The sequence below is a fragment of the Etheostoma cragini genome, chromosome 1, assembly GCF_013103735.1.
Source record: "Etheostoma cragini isolate CJK2018 chromosome 1, CSU_Ecrag_1.0, whole genome shotgun sequence".
Lineage (NCBI taxonomy): Eukaryota > Metazoa > Chordata > Actinopteri > Perciformes > Percidae > Etheostoma > Etheostoma cragini.
Window position 1 is genome coordinate 22442787 of NC_048407.1, and position 19627 is coordinate 22462413.

General features: G+C 39.3%; 1 protein-coding gene across 1 annotated transcript in view; it reads right to left on the reverse strand.

The window, feature by feature from the left end:
- LOC117948226 (CUB and sushi domain-containing protein 1-like) overlaps positions 1-19627 on the reverse strand; it is a 306260-nt gene that overhangs the window by 16584 nt on the left and 270049 nt on the right. Inside the window, exons 56-61 of the mRNA XM_034877777.1 lie at positions 19160-19333; positions 17167-17355; positions 15572-15748; positions 12498-12683; positions 6819-6995; positions 6034-6213 (exon numbers count right to left, since the gene is read on the reverse strand). Coding sequence (XP_034733668.1) covers positions 6034-6213; positions 6819-6995; positions 12498-12683; positions 15572-15748; positions 17167-17355; positions 19160-19333 — 1083 coding nt within the window. The remainder of the gene's footprint in view (positions 1-6033; positions 6214-6818; positions 6996-12497; positions 12684-15571; positions 15749-17166; positions 17356-19159; positions 19334-19627) is intronic.

The window sequence follows — 19627 nt, forward strand, 5'->3', positions numbered from 1 at the left end:
TTCACACACATTCATATACTGTGGCTGAGACTGCCGTACAAGGTGCCAACTGTTCAGATAAAAATTCACACATATTCACAGATTGGGCAGCATCGGGAGCAATTCAGGGTTTAGGTTCTTGCCCAAAGACACTTCGACATGGGACTGCAGGTTGAGGGATCGGACCACCAACCTTCGATTGGTAGGCAACTGCTCCACCACCTGAGCCTCAACCGCCCCATATAACAATGTTGATATGAAATGGCCCAGCGGATCACACCAATTGATATGCATTAATGGTAGCATCTGTTATATACAGAAAATGGAGACTGTGATAATTCATTGTAATATTTTAGAAACCCACTGTGTGCACGGACGATTGCTTGATACATGCTAGTGGGTTGTATGAGTATAGACGTCTATGCATAAAACTTCATAATACCCTGATCAACATCTGTGTGTGTGCATGCCTGAGTGTGTGTGTGCCTAACGCCCTAAGATAATGATAACCATCTGCATGGTTTCAAACATCTAATAAAGTTGGTGCAATTCTCATCTAACCAGGAGACAGATGGTTTCACGCTCCATTTACCCTGCTATGATGATATACAGTGCACACAAGCATTCACAGAAAAAGAGAAGCAGACAGACACAGATACACAAACATAAATTACATACGTGCTGCATATACTGTAGATGTAGCAATGACCACATGAAATCAATGTATGGACAAAATGCAGTACAATAACAAGTATTGCTTCAACAGTTATACTAAATATACACACCAAATGATCATCTTCTGTCTCCCATTGTTTAATTATTCCCTAGTTCTCTTATTTTGTTTTGATCCCTATATTCTTGGTTTTGTTTTTTTCCTCTTTTAATCCCTTGTCTTGTTTGTTTTTTCTTGGTTACATTATGACTAGTTATTTTGATGTGGAAGGAAAGGCAAGGCAGCTTTATTTGTATAGTACATTTCAGCAACAGGTCTTCAGCCTTGATTTAAAAGAACAGAGTTGCAGCAGATCAGCAGGTTTCTGGGAGTTTGTTCCAGATATGTGGGGCATAGAAACTGAAAGCTGCTTCCCCCTGTTTGGTTCTGACTGTGGAGACAGAAAGCAGACCTATCCCAGATTACCTAAGAGGTCTGGGTGGTTCAAAGTTTAATAGCAGATCAAAAATGTGTTTTGGCACTAAACCATTTATTCATTTATAAACTAGCAAAAGTCTTTTGAAATCAATTATTTGAGGCTCGGAAGCCAGTGTAAAGACTTCCGAACTGGAGTGATGTGTTCAACTTTCTTGGTGTTAGTGAGAACTTGGGCAGCAGCGTTCTGAATCAGCTGAAGCTGTCTGAATTCTTTCTTAAGGAGACCTGTAAAGACACTGCTATAGTAGTAGACTACTGAAGATAAAAGCATGGAAAGCAAGTTTTTCCAAATCCTGTTGACACATCAGTCCTTTAACCCTTGATATAATCTTAAGGTGATAATAGGCTGACTTTGTAATTGTCTTAATGTAGCTGTTAAAATTTAGGTCAGAGTCCGTGACTACACCAAGATTTCTGACTTTGACTTTTTTTTTGAAGCTAAGCGCAGACTTTTAATCGTTCCTCTTTTGCTCCAAAAACAACCACCTCAGTTTTTCCTTCATTTAATTTCAGAAAGTTCTGGCACATCCAGTCGGTAATTTGTTCAATGCACTTATATTGGACTATAGTCCCCTGGCGATAAGGCTATGTAAATTTGTGTGTGAACCACATATCTATAGTAACTTATTTTGTTGTTTTCCAAAATCTGAGTTGGTGGGAGCAGGTCGATGTTAAATAGAAGAGGCCCCAGAATGGAGCCTTTGGGAACTCCTCACATCATATTTATATGCTCAGATGCATATTTACCTAGTGCCACAAAGTAGTCCCTTTTCTTTAAGTAGGATGTAAACCAGTTAGTACTGTGCCAGAAAGGTCAAGAGCTCTCCTCTTTCTTTGTAGTGTCGTTGGTGCTAATTAGCCGTGTGTTAGCGTGCTTTTGTCCATTGTTTTGGGTCCATGGTAAAGGGGTGTAATTTCCACATGATTCGTTTACTTCCACGTGTACTTCTAATTGGTGAATTTTGGTCTCCAGAATTAGTTTATCAAGTTTTGTTCTGTTGTCCAGCAATCTCCTGAACGAGTTTGTAGTAGTCATTCACGGAGAAGGGAGGCATCTTGCTGCTAATCAACTTTACTATGTCTACAAAAAATGTATAGTCCAGTGATTTATTAGTATCCAAGAGCCACTGCTCATAGTTTCTCTCAGAGGAAAAGCAAAATTATCAGCAGAAATATGCAAACAGAGGCAGGAGCAAGCAGCAAAGCATCTGCACTGTAAGAAGCAGGAAGCATACTGCAATTGACAAAAAAAGTTTGTACTGCAAAAAATATATATTTTTGTAACATTGCAGTTTCTAGGCAACTGCTGGGTGCTCTCAGCAGAAAACTAATCAGATGATTAATTCTGGCTTTGTATGTCACTTGTGTCCGGGAGAAGCCTTGCATCTCCCCAAAGTCATCCTTCCATACTCACAAAAAGAGTTTCATTTCCCCATGTTATTTTTCTCTACTCTACAATGTGTTCTGCTTGTTGTAAGTCCCATTTTAAAAATTGTCACACAAGAAAATGTGAAATCCAGTTTCTTAAAGCATGCTGTTCATCACTTTCCATCAACGACGGACTGGCCATCTGGAGTACCGGGAGTTAACCCTGTGGGCCGCTTGACAATTGGGGCTGATGCACAGCAAAATACAATTTTTATTTAAATAATCCCAGCCCCGGCAATAATAAAAATAACCAAGTGCTCTGAGACCAACTAGCCCAGGCAAGTAGACTGAGGTTAGGTATTACATCAGTCACCCTCTCTCCCAGCCAATAACTTTTGGTCCAGTCCATTCTAACTTTACCTGTGCCCTGGTGAAAAAAGATGCACCCACCCACACACAACCACACACAACCACACACACACCCCCGCACACACACACACACACACAACCACACACACACACACACACAGACACACACACACAGGTGTTGATGAAAAGCTGAACAGCCAATGTTGAATTATTAGTTTGGCGCCGTTACTAGTAGATCATCTGAGCATAGTGAGTCTGAAGGCTGTGGCAGCAAAGATGCGATAGAGCAGAAAGAGCAGCACAGTGACTCCAGTGATACCGAAACGTTTCATAAAGTCGATGAAACCTTTCATAAACCAACCCACCACAACCTGGATAGGGTGGGACATTAACAAAAGGTTGACATGTTACAGCAAACTTTCAAAATGTTGAAGTGATTGTTATACACGAATGGTTATGCTTATTCATTAAATGATTGCTCAACATTAATAAATTACAACCAATATAGACTATTTGAGGAATTTGTTGAGCCGTTCGGAGTCAAAACCTCTTGGGCAATTTTTCACTCCCAGTCCGTCCCTGCTTTCCATTGTGTAGCCAACAGCTAATGGAGATTCAAATTAATAGTAAGATGAGTGTTAAGTGTTATAAAGGACTTTGTTTCTAGAGATCAAACTCCAGCTGTCTAAAAATAGAATAAAAACTCTTATTGATTGATATTGATGGATTTAATATTCCTCAACAATAGTTCGGAAAGTCTCTGAAGCCCAAAAGAACTGCAACATTTCTCTTTCATTTTCTCTTTGTCTCTCCCCTTTTTTGAGTAAAGTGGATTGGCTTCACATGTCTGGAGGAGTAACTCACCACTGCTTGCATGCACACCTTTGCTTTTCACTTACTGTTACTGCGATCACTGATACCCGTTTCTCTGTCTCCACTCTGTTCTTTCTTACACTTTGGTCCCCTGCCTCCTTTCTGTCTTCCTACTTTTTTCAAATCTCTCCCACTAGCCCTTCTTCTCTTTCACACTGCACCTTTCCTTTTCTTTCTGTCCCAACTCCAGTCCTCTTTTATCCTTTCTCATTGCTCTTGGTCTCCCTCTTGCACCATTACGGCCTCTCTCTCCCTCCCTCAGTCTTTTGGGTATATCTCTCTTGGCACAGTTCAGCAAGCCAGCACATTTTATGGGCTTAATCCCTTTTCTCACCATGTGTTTACAGGTTTGGGGCAGGTATTGATTTGCCTCTTTTTGTTTCTCCCATCACTTGCTTCCTCTCTCTCTCGCTTCTCTGTCGCTTCCTCCTTGTAGCTCCACTGATGGCTCATCACATTCTCTGTTTTTCCATTTTCATTCACCCACTTGACTCTCTCTTTTTCCTCATCCCGATTTTGTTCTCTCTTAATTTCTGCATTACCGACTCTTTGTATCTTTTTGTGTCTCTTCTCTCTGTTAATGTTTTCTTCAATTCAATTCAATTTTATTTATAGTATCAATTCATAACAAGAGTTGTCTCGAGACACTTTACAGATAGAGTTGGTCTAGACCACATTCTTCCACTACTCCTATTCATCTATTTAATTCTTCCTCCCCCTCTCTCCTCCCTTTACTTTCTTTCTTTCTTTCCCCAATGCCTCCACCTCATTACTTCCCTGCTCTATCTCTATTTATTCCTCACTTGATTCATTCTGCCTGTCAAGCTACACTTTTATGGCTTACAACTCCTCCATACAATACTTTCTGTGTGTGCATGTGTGCGTTAGTGTATGAGAAAGCTGCTGTTCCAAAACAGGATCAAATGAAAACGTGTGGATTGTTTGAAGTGGGAAAAAACAGAGGGGGCAAAAACATGTGAACAGAGGAAGTAGAACCTAAAGAGGAGAAAAGTGAGGTGCAAAGGAGGGTAAAAGGGAACAAAAGGAAAAGAAACAGAAAGAGATAGGACTAGCAGCATTTTCTACCTGTATCTTGCCACTGTTTCCCATTCTCCCTCATTCCTTCGAATTTTTCCTGCCTGAGTGTTATTTTCTATCACCTACAGTATCTTTTACTTCTCTAGTTTTACACTCTCTGCATCACTCTCTGGTTCCCTCTCAGTTGCCTCTCTGCCGGCTTTCTCAGTTTTTTTCATCTCAGTTCAAAGCCTCTGCAACTACAGGAGCCAGCAGGAGATTTTCTGTTTGTGAGAAGAAACGGCAGGGAGGATCTCAGGAAACATTCCCTGTTACTGTTGTTGAGTATTATAGTCTAAACTCTAAATATGGGCATTGTAAAACTGAAATTCATTTTATTTTGATGCATTCTTTTTTTATTTTCCCCTTTGTGTTTGTGAAAAAAAGAAGGGATTTAGGAAATTAACCCTAATTTAACACTGTCATTGTGAGGAGCAATGTTAGAGTCACAATCTGTTATTTTAGTATGCCAGCTCCCATTAAAATACTATTGTTCTTTTTTAAATTTTAGGTTTTTTGCTGCAATTGCACAGCTCTATAACAAAACTGCCCTCGTTATCCTTCATTGTTAAGTACCTTGTTATTAGAACATTTACATTGAGACTTGTCAACTTTAAATTAAGGATACATTTACATGTATAAATAAGATAAATAATTAATTTGTGATAGTATCTCAATACCAACTCTTAAAATTACTGTTGATAGTTGAAACAAACTTGATTTCTCTTCAAAAGTAGAATGGTGTTTGCTAAAGTTTGCTAAAATGTCTCTATTAGTACCGTTACATATTTTATTCAAAACTTTTTAAGAATCAAATAACTGAGAATCTTGAATTTTGAAAAATTGACAATAACAAGTTGTAGTAGTAGTTTATATATATATATTAACTTGTTTTTATGTTTAGTCTTTTCAACGTATATTCATTATTTTTATTTTTCCTCAGTTTATCGTGTTTGTTCTGTTGTAATTATTTAAAAAAACAAATCAAATAGTATTTATGAAAATAACCAAATTTAAGGGAAGCATATGCAAAATATGTTTTAAAAATCCACTATTTCCTGATTAATATATATCAAATATACTGTATTTGCAAGACACATTGTTTACTCACACAATGTATTGAATCTGTGGATCCATCAACTGTCTTCTTGTCCATTATTACTTTGGAAGCAATTATTTATGGAAGCAGTCAGTTATTTGGTTTTAGTTGATCTTACCTTTACAGCTGGGCTTGGTTTGGTTCCAGGTCCCATCTTTAGTGCAGCGCAGAACGTTGTGTCCAGGGGGTTCCATCAGGTGACCAGGGTTACAGCGGAATGTCACCGTGTTGTTAAAGGCAAACTCGCTTCCTAGATAAATCCCATTGGCTACTGGGCCAGGATCTCCGCAACTGATCACTTGAGGAGGAAAGAGATATTTTACAGGACAAGTCATGAATACGGTATTTCGAGTCTGTATCTGTATCTGTTGTTCCAGCTAACCTGCAGTAGTGTAGTACTGCATAAGGGCAGTAACAGTTTTGGACACAGTAATCTGATCTAATCATTTCACAACTATAACTCCATAACTATAACTCATTGTGCTTTCTGTGTGTTTTCTTGCCACCCCCTTCATCTCGTCCTCTAACTCAACTCACTCACAGACTGCTTTTCTTACTGTAACTTTCCTGAAGCTTCTATTCAACCACCCCCCACCTTGTTTTTCCCTTTTCTCCAAACCACTTTCTGGCTCTTTTAGTTTAACTATACAAGTTGAAGTCTTGAACACAACAACCTTAGGCATGTAAAGGCTTGTACCTGCAATGCAGCAGGTAGCCCAGTCCATGCAGAATTTATACTACTCTTGGATCCTTTACTAAAAAAAACAACACTATGCGTGTAGTAACAGTATTTGCCACAGTACATGTAACACCATTTTACATTGACTTCACCCCCTGCTGTCACCATTAATAATAACATAAGTACAAGTAACAGAAGAAGCAATGATATTAGAGCTATCTTACCAGTGCAGTCTGGGGGTTGTCCTGTCCATGTCCCATTTGTTGTGCAGTGTCTGGTGGTCAGGCCTGATGTTTTGAAGCCGTCCCAGCATGCATAAGCAACTGAGCTGCCAAAGGTGATGCCATCACTGAAGACAATTCTGCTGTGTGCTGGGGTGCCGGGGTTACCACACGATACAGCTGAGAATTGAGGAAATATTAAACAGCGGGGATTAATCACAGTGATAATATCAGTGGGAGCAATAGTGTCTCACTGTCACTTAAGGCTGATCAGTGGTGGCTGCAATAATGAGCGTATCACTGAAGTCAGCTGGAAATAACATAAAATATGTCCTTCAGTTAGTGAGGCAGATTAATAACTAAAGGGTGTTGGATTGATTTCCAGCTCTGATTGGTTGCTGTAGACTATTCCAGTTGTGTGCTAGAGGCTGCTAATACATCTACAGCAACCACTATAACTGCCACAATGGCGCAGAGCCTTAAACTTCTTTAGGAACAGTTGTTGCCTGATTCTGCATGTATGCGACAGTGTTCTAAAAAAATGGTCATGGCCTATACAATGCGTTGCTAGAATCTTAGGGGTTCCTTTTTGTTCTTGTGGAACAAGTTTTCCTTCAAAGAAGTCAAATCTAGGATCTTTATCCATTCCTTGTTCTCTTTTGTTTTGAACCAATGCTTGTCTGGTGAATTGTAAGACTTAAACCACACAAGAATGCAGATCGCTGGGGACTACGTCTCTGGTCCAAACTAGTGATCCATCGATCTTTAGTTTGCTGGCACAGCACATTAACAGAAGAGACAGGAATTACAGACAACACAGCACACTCCACTAATAAGATCATGACAACTGACAGCCTTTAATAATCAAACACCTATTGATAAGATTCATCAGTTAGAGCTCTTAAAAGGTCTGTCCAAGAGTGTGTGTGTGACGGAGTATGTGTGTAGGTGGAGAACACAATGCATGTGTATGCCTACGGAAGCTTACTGTTTGTGTCTCTGAGTGTAATATAGTATGCGTGCTGTGAGCAACCGTCTGTATTCGTGTGTGTGTATGTGAGTTTTTGTGTGTGTTTGTGTGTGTGTTTATGGATTGCTTTGTCTTTGTGTGTCAGTGATAGATGTCTCATCCTTTCTGAATCAGCTTTTAACCACTATTAGCTTAATGAAAAACAACTGTAGACAGAAATAAATAATTAGTAGTGCACAAACACAAACACTGGCACTGACGCAGAAGAGACACACACCTTGGAGGTAAGTCTAGAGGGCTAGATTTTGATATAATGGATTCACATAAAGGCAAACAAAGTTTCAAGAGAGTAAAAGTAAAATTCATTTTTTCATACAGTCTCAACAACAAACTGTCCACATAGTTGGACTACTGTTTAGTATCGCTACAGTTTAGAGTCCTGCGTTTGACAGTTCTATATTTTAGGGAGGGTTTCTTGTGTTAAAATATGTAAATTTTCATTTAAAAAAAACAAATTGGTGAGTTTTTGAATCTGTTAAGTCCCTCAAAAAGGCAGAAAGAATAATTAACGCTGCATCAGCGTTGGACGGGCCCTCGCTAATCTCCGCGCATCCGGGTTATTGGCACATGCCGCTCATTGTGACCGTGCATTTGCGCAGCACTCAGACACTGCAAATCATCACCAATGAAAAGGGAACTCACAGCTGAGTTCAATGATACCTTACACAGGACTCTACGTCATACTGTTCAATAGCTGTGAAAGGGGCCGGGGCAAACCTTTACCAATAACAAAAGAAATATCTGCTGAGTTCATTCATACCTCACACAAGACCCTTCCTTAAATAGGTCACCAGTTATAAATGGGGCGTGGCTTACAAATAGGGGGCGGGCCAAACCATCGCCAATGAAGAAGTAACTCTCCTGAGTTTAATGACACCTCTCACAAGACTCTATCTTAAATGGTTCAACTGTTATGAAAGGGGGCAGGGTTTGAGTAAGTGGACCACACATCATGACTTTCATGTAAATTGGGTGATGTGTGTCATATATGGCTGATTTCCTGTTGCCAGTGGGTGGCGCTATAACAAAAAGTCATCAGGCTGGGGATCTGTTTCACAAAAGTAGAATGAAGATATCCAGGACAACTGAAAAAAGTGTAGCTTGACTTAGTGTGATCCGCTCATTACAGCTTAATCGGTTGCACGTTTGCCGAGCCTGGATGAAAAGGTGAAGCTATGTCAAGCGAGGTGTAGACAGCTGGGATAAGTGCACGTTCATGGCTTTCTTAACTAGACCATGGTATTGATCACAGAGTTACTGATGCAGAGATGGAGAAGACACATGCGGCATATGTTTCACCCAATGAGCAGCAGCTTCCAACGAAAAGTAACAAGGAGGTGAAGCACATATGCAAAAAGTGAAATACGGCTATTATCAAACGAACAGAAAAAGCCCAACAGACTATAACGGGCCGACTGAATGTGTGGGTGGAGATGTGATTTAAAAATATCTACTTAGTCTACTAGTTACTTCACATTTTTACAAAGTTTTATGCTACATTGTTTTGCTTGTTTTGTGTGTTGGTTTTATTGCTGTATCTGTTTTTATGTGCTAAATGTTCTGGTCTTACTGTAAAGTGTCTTTGAGCCTACCTTGTAAAGCACTATGAAAATAAAATGTATTATTTAGCCTTTAAAGTGGGAAGAGGGAATTAATGTTCCTCAGGAAATTTACCCAAATGAGTAGGCTTTATTTTGAACCCTTATTCACAGTGCAAAAACATGTTTTACAACCATATGCACAAATCTCTATAAGCTTTGTCTAATTCAAAATATCTTTGTACACTTTATGTTCATACAGAATAAACAAAATGAGACAAAAACTAGAAAAATAAATAAGTGACTTCAATACACACTGCAAGCATATATGTAAAATAATGTATTATTCCTGTTTTTTTTCTTGTTCTCCCAAGCTCCAAGCTGACAAGTGACAGAACCAAAATGAAAAGATTAAGAAGCATTGTGGCGTTCCCTGTGTGAATGTCCGCTACGCTATCTACGTGTATAGGCCACGTTATTGGTCTAGTAATATGAGACTAATTGAGAAGGCTATGAAACCAAAGTAGGCTAAATAATACCTAATAAAAAAAAATAGACCTACATATTAAGGAGTAAGACAAACTATCCTTCATTAATGTATTGGTCTCTGACCAGTTTCCCATTAATTTAATCTGGGAATATAGCGCCATTGTCCCACTTAATCGCTAGAGCGCGTCCTTTATAAACCTGAAGCTGCATACACCACGGAAGCCGGGCTGCTCATCTCTATTTTTACAGGTAGAGTGGATACTGAAGTTGGCAGGCAGCGGCCGTAGGTAGCGGCAGCAGGTAGCGGCCACAAACCAGGCAGCCGTGTGGTGTTGCTAAGAACTATTATCAGACCGGCCGTCACAGCTTCGAAACACTACCGACCCACCGCGATAAAGTCCCAACTCTCCGGACTACCATTCCGCATCTGGGTGCAAGTGCAACCATTTCTAACCATCTAAACAACTGCAATAGTACGGTTTAAATCAAACTTGTGACAAAATGGTGACAAGTAATGCCTGTTAATAAAAATAAAGCAGAACACATTCAGAAGACAACGAAATAATTGTTAAACACGTTTATTTAGGATAAGGGCAGCCGCTGATTTAACAGGAGACTCCAGGATTAATCTTAGCCTGGCTTTGGCTCTGGAGTAGACTAACAGCAAAGAATAAATCTCTCATGGGAAATTCTGGGAAGTTTTTCTTTTAATAACTTTTTATCCCTAAGGTCTTAAAATGGTACACACCAAATTTGAAGTTGATCGGATGAAATCTCTAGGAGGAGCTTGTTAAAGTACGACGTGGAAATGGCCAATGTGCACTAATTTCAAACTTCCAAATTAAAATTGCGGACATCCTGTTGGGTTTAGGGTATGACTCCAATAGCATTTTATGTATGTCTTGACTTGCTACATATGTGTACCAAGTTTTGTGAGTCTATGTCAAACATACTGCAGGGGCTCAATTTTTCTTTAATTGTTTAGGGGGCGCTAGCGAGCCATTTTTGTGTGCTTCTTCCCGAAACCTGTACATTTTCACCAGACTTGATGCAAGCACCAATTTTGGTGAGTTTTTGAATGGGTTAACCCCCTCAAAACGGTAATTTTCTTTCCGGAATAAAAAATAATAATTTCCTTCATTTTCAATAGGGCCTTTGCTGCTTTCCGCGCTTGGGCCCGAAAAATATTAATTGCTGGCATGCAGGATAATCACATTATGGGTTTCTAACAACATTCTGAAATAACAAGAACATTATCTAAGTAGTTATGTTCCACAGACTGGCATTAAACTTTCATATAAATCGGCAGATGAAAATTATTTAACAAAATATATGGCATTTTGGTATAAAATGTTTCAAACAAAATATGTAATTAAGCAATCAAATATATGGTTTAACATTGAATACAATGTTTTATGTTTTTCAGTATTCTATCCTTAGCATTCCTGGTGGTGTTTTGAGTCACAGCCACACATAATATAGAGGAATATACTAAAATGTATGACTCATTCTTTTTCCCCCTATCCACTTAGATTAATACTAGAACAACTCATCTATCAAACTGAATCTAAAATCAGCGTCAGAGTAGAATTAAGTGATGTCAGCAGTGCTTTATTTGGCCTACCCAACATAGTTGGAAATAAGCAAGGTAACACAGACAGCAGCTTAGTATTCCAGTGTCTCTACAGCACTATAGGGACCCACTTTAATTTCCCCTAAACCTCCATGGGTTTAGAGTGTCTTTGAAAATTGCTGTTGTATAGGACACACTTTATCACCACAGCACTGTGGAAGATCCAGCTTAGTCAGTTAGGATGGGCACATTTCAATCCTTTGTATCTGGGCCACACTGATGTAAAAATATGCATTCACAAAAACTTAAATCTTTATCTTTTTTGTACAAACTGCTACTTCCATAAACCGTTTACATTAAGTGAATTTTCCCTGTTGAAAAACAATTGTGAATTTAGTTTATTTTGTATTTTTTGTAGGTATTTTTGTTTTATTTAATTAATTACTTACTTCTACTATGTATAAGCAATGTGCAAGCTTTGCTCAACTGACCGGGGACTACAGCTGGAAATTAGCCTTAGAGGCTAAAGCCGCTTCTTTTACTGTGCTTTTAATTGAAGGGGACTGTCCACAACATCATAAACTAAATTAAGCTAAACTAAGTTTACAAAATATACATATAATGTACAGTGCACAATGTATGTAATATGCTTTAACCTATATATTAGTTGCTTATTGTCACCAGCGTGCCAAGTAGCCTGGTGGTACTGTATTCTCCAAAGCAAAGATTAAGCTGCTTAACTTTGGAGGCTGTGCTAAATTATTTTCACATAACGTGCTGAATAATTAGGTTGATATGCCACAAACCTGGGTTTATATAGAACAAATAAATAGTTTTTCTTTAGAAAGAATTCACTGCTTTGACATTCAATATATATACCAAGTGCTATGATGGAATTAATAATGTTATTGCTGAAAACTAAAGGTGATTTGTTTTCTATTTGAAGTGTGTTACAGTCTAGGAGTCTAGGGACTTTTGTTCCATCTTTTAGTTTTCACGTAGTCACTTAAGTAGTTACGTAGCCAAATAACGTCTTTGCCACACTTCCCCACCTTGACAGACCGGCTGTGTGCCGCTCCAGGTGCTGTTGTGAAGGCAGGTCCTTTCGGCTGAGCCAATCAGATTATATCCCGCCTCGCAGCTGAAACGCAGCAGGCTCTTGGTTTTAAATTCTTCCCCGCCCAGACGGGCACCGTGGGGAGGGATCCCTGGGTCTCCACAGATTCCTGGAGTTACACCTATAGCGAGAAAAAAGACATTAAGTTAATGTACCAAACATACACAGACAGCAACACGGATCCACACACCATTGAAGCAATTAAGGACCCCCACAAAGCCCTGAACTGATGAGATACAAACATAGAAACACACATGCAAGGAAAATCCCAATACACTCAATTCAGCTAATGTGAAACCCCAGCTGCAGTCAAGTGATGTCCATTAGTCTCCCAATAGGTTTTAGTGATTTTATGTAAGTAACCAGTAAAACACAGAGCAAGAGGTTGTCTCTCACTGGGGCCACATTACTAAAAATATAATGTAGGCGTGCATTCCCACTAAAGGTCAACCACATCAACCCAAAAAGCATTTTGTCATCTTCTAACTGCAGTTGCAGAAAATGCACAAATATTTTGTCTACTCAGTTTTTCATATACAGTGACACTGACACACACATATACGTACATACCCACACACGCACACTTTGTAGAACTGAACTTTGTGTTTAGGCTATACCAAATTTTTCGAGCATTAAAAGCACTGAGCGTGTCACAATTTTAGCAGCTTAAATTCCAGTGGTGGGGATTTGTGAGTTTAACAGGGTACAGTTCCAAATGCAGCGCCTTGCATCTCAATAAGGTCTTCAGCTGCAGGATGGATTCTGCCCTGCTGAGCATTCTGTTTTGAGGCCAGCACAGTAAGCTTATTGCATTTCAGCTATTGAGACAGTTGATGCTGAGTTTGGAAAATTATTAGTTGTAGTGTTGTTGTGTTGTAGTGTTGTGAGATCTGCGTAAGCCTGCTGTTTAGCAGCACTTACAACCTGAGGAGTAAACCAGGACTCTTCCACCTTATTTCCCCTGCATGTTTCTTAAACTTGCAGCTAAAGCTGTTATACATACAGTACCGAATGCTTATACTAATAATGAATATATTTATTTCTCTGTATTGTAAATTAAGTGATTGCTCTGTTGATATTTATTTTATTTAACCTTTATTTAACTAAGAAAAAAATATCTCTTTCAAGACCATGTTGGTCAAGACAGGCACATTGTTGCAGACACAAAAACAAAACACAATTTAAAGTGCTCATATTATGCTCCTTTTTAGTTTCATAATTGCTTTTAAAGGTTGAACCAGAATAGGTTTATGTGATTGAATTTTCAAAAAACACTGTATTTTTGTTGTACTGCACATTGCTGCAGCTCCTTTTTTCACCCTGTGTTTTGAACTCTCTGTTTTATGAAGTGAAGCTTCTCACTTCTGTTCCATCTTTGTTGGAAAGTTGCACATGCGCAGTAGCTATGTAAGCACTACTAGCTAGTCAGTTGCAGAGTATGTTGGCGTGGTAGCAGCTAGGCGAGCATTATAACGTGGGTTACAAAGTGACAAGCGTTCGTCAGGGAAGTAAAGGCTGGACTACAATAGAGCTGTTAGAAGCAGTTTGTGAACAGTGTTTTCTGCGGAAGATGGTAAGTCCCTTTGGGGTTGTCTTCGGGCTTTTTCACTTTGTAAACCTATTACACACACACAATTTGGTGTTGATGGCACAGTGGATATGACACATGCCTTTGGTGTTGGTTTGATTCTCACTGCGATACATCAACCAATGTGTCCCTCAGCAAGATAATTAACCACTACCTGCTCCAGAGGCGCGCAACCTCTGATACACAGCAATTGTAGGTTGCTTTATATAAAAGTGTCAGTTAAATGATATGTAAGGTAAAAAGATATATAAACAAAATAGAGGAATGGGGAAAAGTCTAAAAGCATAGTATTAGCACTTTAAAGTGAAAACCAAATAATAAAATAAAATAAAATATCAATAACAGCCATCAACATTAGGGATCAACCAATCAAAACATCTACATTCAGATGTGCCTGCCTCCAATTCCTTTAAAAATCACTTTAAATGCATCCAGAGACTTGCTTCTAAAGACTCAGGTTTTTTGTAAGTGATTCAAAGCAGCAGGAGCAGCATACTTAAATTACCGGTACATATCTTTCAAAATTACTTCCTGTTTTTAGGGACACATAGTGGGAATAGGTTCAGGTAGCGAAGACAGTAACCTCCCCTAACTATTTTGAAGGATGTAAATCCAAAGGTAAGATGAAAATTATATTTTTGTGGAAAGTTGGTAATTATAATCAAATAAACTGTACATTCAGTTCACTACAGTTAGTTAATTAAATGTTTAACAGATTTAAAAATGTTTCTTCTGGTATGTTATGTTATTTAAACGGTGGACTAGTTGAAAGTCTTCCGCTGTCATCTGAATACAGTACATTATAACCACTGATCTAACATCAAAAGCAAATCCAGCTGAAGAAGTATGTGTTATATGGAAATCTGAAATACACAGGGACTCTGACTGTCAATCAAATGTACCTGTCAGTTGTAGTTAGTACCTGCTATTGTTAAATAGCACAGTGTAAGCTACATACAGCCTTATGCAATATGTTATGATGTAGCAGCAACACACACCGAAAACATTTTTATTACTGACTGCCGTGTGTGATATGTCACTCTTATTGCACCAGATGGAATAAGACTATTTTTTGACAGCTAAACCAATTTTATTTTTTGTTCAGAAATTAAACAGGTTTCATCCCTCAAGTTACACAGAGTTTCCTTTTATTTTAAGCAGTGAGTTCTTGTTCTGGTGTTTTTGTGCAAACTTCATACAAAAAGCATTTATTATCATCTCATGATACTCTTTTCCCTGTTGCTGGATTATTGCTTTAGATTTAAAAAACACAGCCAACAATCTTCCTGTTTGGAACAGTCTGGATGCAAATGCATGACATGGTAACAGACTTACTGTATCTACACTTCTTACACTAGACTCGTTAGTTTACAAGCTGAAGACCACTAGACATGCTTCTTTATCAACGAGCGTGCCTTTACCAGTGCAGTATGGTGGCGGTCCACTCCATGTGCCATCCTCCTGACAGTGGCGGGTAGCGTTGCCCACCAGCACCCCTCGAGGCAGACATGAGTACTGGAGAACTGAACCGTATGTCCAACTGTTGGTTCCAGATACTACTGCATTAGGGGGTACACCGGGGTCACCGCAGGAAATAGCTACAGAGAACGTGGAAGATTGAAAGAGAAAGTATTAGTGTGTGTGTTTATTTGCAAGACATTTTTTTTAACAAATGTGTAACAAACTTTAATATTACACAGATTGTTTCCTTTGCTTGACCCCTTTTTGGCATTTTTTGGCCTCTATATGATGTAGAGACAGCCATAAGTGTGGAGGGAGAGAGAAAAGCGTTTGACATGCAACAAATGTCCCCCAGCTGGAATCAAACTGAGGACAGTTTTCTCATGAGGTATGTGCCTTAACCATTAGCTGCACCCCTTTTTGTGCCTTTTGTAATTTTGCAACGTATACATACACACATGGTTATCCAGAACTCATACTGCTTTGCTTACAGTGTATAGCAGTATTATACATGCCAGTAAAGCAAATCTTTACAAGTTTAATTGAAATGCCTGAGAGAGAACTTATAACTTATCTCAAATCAATTCCACTTATAGCAAGAGTCTCTCTCCCTCTCCTCTTTGTGAAAAACTAGTAGAAACTGTTTCAAACATGTCTAACAATAGTGACATCAGTGTAAAAAAAAATCCTTCAATTTAGGAAAACTCAATGTTTTACAGAGCACATGGAGGACAGAGATATGAAACCTTTCTTGATTTTCTATTTCTGCCAAATGATGGTCCTCCAATATCTCCCCTTACTCTCCGATTGTACTACTCCATCCTCTCCTTGCCCCTCAGTCATAACCCTTCTCCCCCCAATTTTCCAATAAGACCTTGTTTCTCAAATGTACTGCTCGATGAACAGACACCAGCGTCTCACCAGCATCCGCCCATCTCTTCTTCTCTGTCTGGTTCCCCGTTTCTACCCCTCTGTTACTGTCCTTGTTCTTTGGCCCTGTTCACCTCCCTGTACTTTTCTCTCAATCTCAGAATCAGCCTCCTTGGGTCTCTAGTTAAATCTCTGTTTCTATCGACCATGGTAGCACTTTGAGAAGAAAGCCTGTTGCCCAAGTAGACACATGCCTACCTTTTTTTCTATACACATGCTCAAACCTTTAAGCATCTTTCATTCGTACTCTTGCCCTCCTTTTATGATTATTTTCCACCCATTTTCTCTGTTAAATCCTCTCTTATTCTCTCGGTTTCTTATTTGCTCCTCATTTTCCTCCCAGTGGCTCTTAAAGCCATTTCACTCCTCAAATGGCTTTTCCTGACAAATAAAAATAAAAATAAATAGAAAACCACCTGCCTCTGACTACCTGTGTTCAGCACAAAAAAACTTTTGTAGACATTGTTCTTTGCACCATTCCAAAAACTTTTCATGTAGGCATATGAATGCCAATCTATTGCCCTTTCTATCTCTGCTTCTGTCTCATTTGTCTCTTAAACTTGTATGGACATTGTTTCTCTCAACACAAAAAGTTCCATACTGCCTGTATTTTGTCCATCCATACCTAGGCAGCGTGGGATTGGTCGGTCCGCCCGTCCATCATGCTGGCATGTGAGGAGCGCAGAGCCCAGGAGGTAGAAGCCACGTTTACAGTGGATTGCCACAGTTACACCATAGCTGAAGACTTCTGGGTAACGTTGGCCAGACTGGCGCACACCATTCTCCACGTGACCGGGGTCAGAACAGTTTACCACTGCAGAAGAGAACAGAAGACACTGTTAGAACTTATTTAAATTGTTCTTATAGATGGGAATGTTTCTTCATTTGTGGTTTACATGGATATAGCGGGACATACTGTAGATTGTACTATAGCAAACTATTATTCCAATAACATTATAAATACTATGTACGGAAGAGAAGAGAAAAGAAGGGAATCGTTAAACTTTTACTTCGTTTAGAATAATAAATATTTGGAAGCCCATAACAGCTAAATTACATAGTAGGGTCCAAAATCACTCAGTCGTTCACTACTTCCTATATAATAGACAGTCAATACTTTACTTTTAAGTAAGCAGTACATTTTCCCATCCTTGAGAGGTGTACTGTCCCATGACTGTATTTTGTTGTCTGTATGTTATTTTTGTTCCATTGTGGGAATTCCTGAGGACCCCGTGTAGTGCATACCTTTAAAACTCAGGAGGCCACATTTAGGGCACTTAAATGAGTGCTGTGGACAGCAAATATAGTGCAATTACAATAAAAAGTAAGATGTCAGGCACTGCTAAAGTGTCGAACGTGATGGAGCAAAAACTTTACAGAACAACTACCAAAAAGCAGGACACAGTTGGATACTTTTAGTGTACTAAACCCTGAATCAAAGTGTTACACATTCAGATTATCTTTGATATGCTGTTTTGGTCTTCTCTAAACTGTTATTTTGTCACACAACGCTCTGTTTTCTGAAGTTCTTTGATCTCTATTCTCTCCACTGGTCCCTTCTACTCTGCTCTGTTCTCTGGGTGGAAGCCAGTTCAATAAGATGTTTTATTTTGCACATATCACAAGGGAGACTGACATTCACTCAAATTCAAGTCCATGGGGGACATAGATATGTGTGTGTGTGAATGTGTGTGTGTGATATTGTGTGTGTGTGTGTGTGTGTGTGTTTGTGTGTGTGAGTGCGTGCGTGTGCGTGTGCGTGTCTGGCACCCTATGGGAAAAAAGAAAGTTTCAGTCTCATAATTGACAGCTGCTGCTGGGAGGGAGAGAGGGGAGAAAGGGATACAATGGAAAAAGTGAGGGAGCTAGAGAAAGCAAGCAAGTGAGGATGAATTCCCCCCATAGAAAACCCATGTGGACAACTATTTTGAATCGATCTGTTCTCATGGCTGTCCTGAATGCCTGTGTGTGTGTTTATAGTATATCATAACTGTTACAATACCGAAGGTCTGGGGAGGCTTGTAGTGTGACGAACATGCATGGTTAGCAGAGTAGAAGAACGTGTCTGTGGACATATACCCAGCTGGGTGAGCTCACATATGAATTTGTTAGTCTATTTAATGACACACCACACTGATTGTTGCGCAACACAGCTCAATGCTAAGTGTTTACGCACAAATTATTCAGTTCTCAAATTCACAGTCTGCTGGCAGCAGAGTTGGCAAAAGATTTTGACATACTTTAGCTTGAAGCAAATCGAGCCAACAAATACCGAATACATACTGTCCATCCAAAATGCATGGTTTTATGATGACCTTTTACTCCACAACTGCTAGGATCTGAGGAGTTGGCAGCGTATGTTATCTCATTCCTAATTTCATTTGAAAGTAAAAACAAAGGTGAACGCACAAGGAATGCCCACTACAGTCGTCCACCACAGTGACAAAGCATGTGTGCACAATTACTTTCTTAACACATACCAAAGGGGAAACTCAAGAAGAACCAACGCCATCTTTCTTGTATGCACTCTAACCTGAAGAGCTGTTTCAACAAAAGCATTTACAAGGATGTACAGGAGTATAAGTCTGTAACTCTGAGTTAATACACGAGTTTTTGACCTTTGCAGATGGGAAGGGGGCTGCTCCACTGTCCGTTGAGTCGGCACTGGGCTCGAGCATTTCCACAGAGGATGTAACCTCTGTTGCAGGTGAAGTTGACAACATCATTGAGGTTGAACTCGCTGCCATTAGTCCGCCCGTTGCCTGGGTTGCCAGGGTGACCACAAGTGATAGCTGAGGGAGTATAGAGAAATATGATGAAAAATTTGAGCTGTGGAAAAAATATTTTATGCAGCATTGGGCTATTTCCACTTGATATTTTGTGATAATTTCAAGTTTTTGTAGGGAACATATAGATACAGCAGAGAAAGTCAATGAATGAACAATTTTAATCCACAAGGCCTAAAATGTGGGATTTCTTTTAAGACTTATATGTGTAATGGATTTACTTTATAAAGGAAAATTCTTTGAGCTTCTCACATCAATGGAAAGCACTAAATCTACATTCAATACAGATGAACTACAATG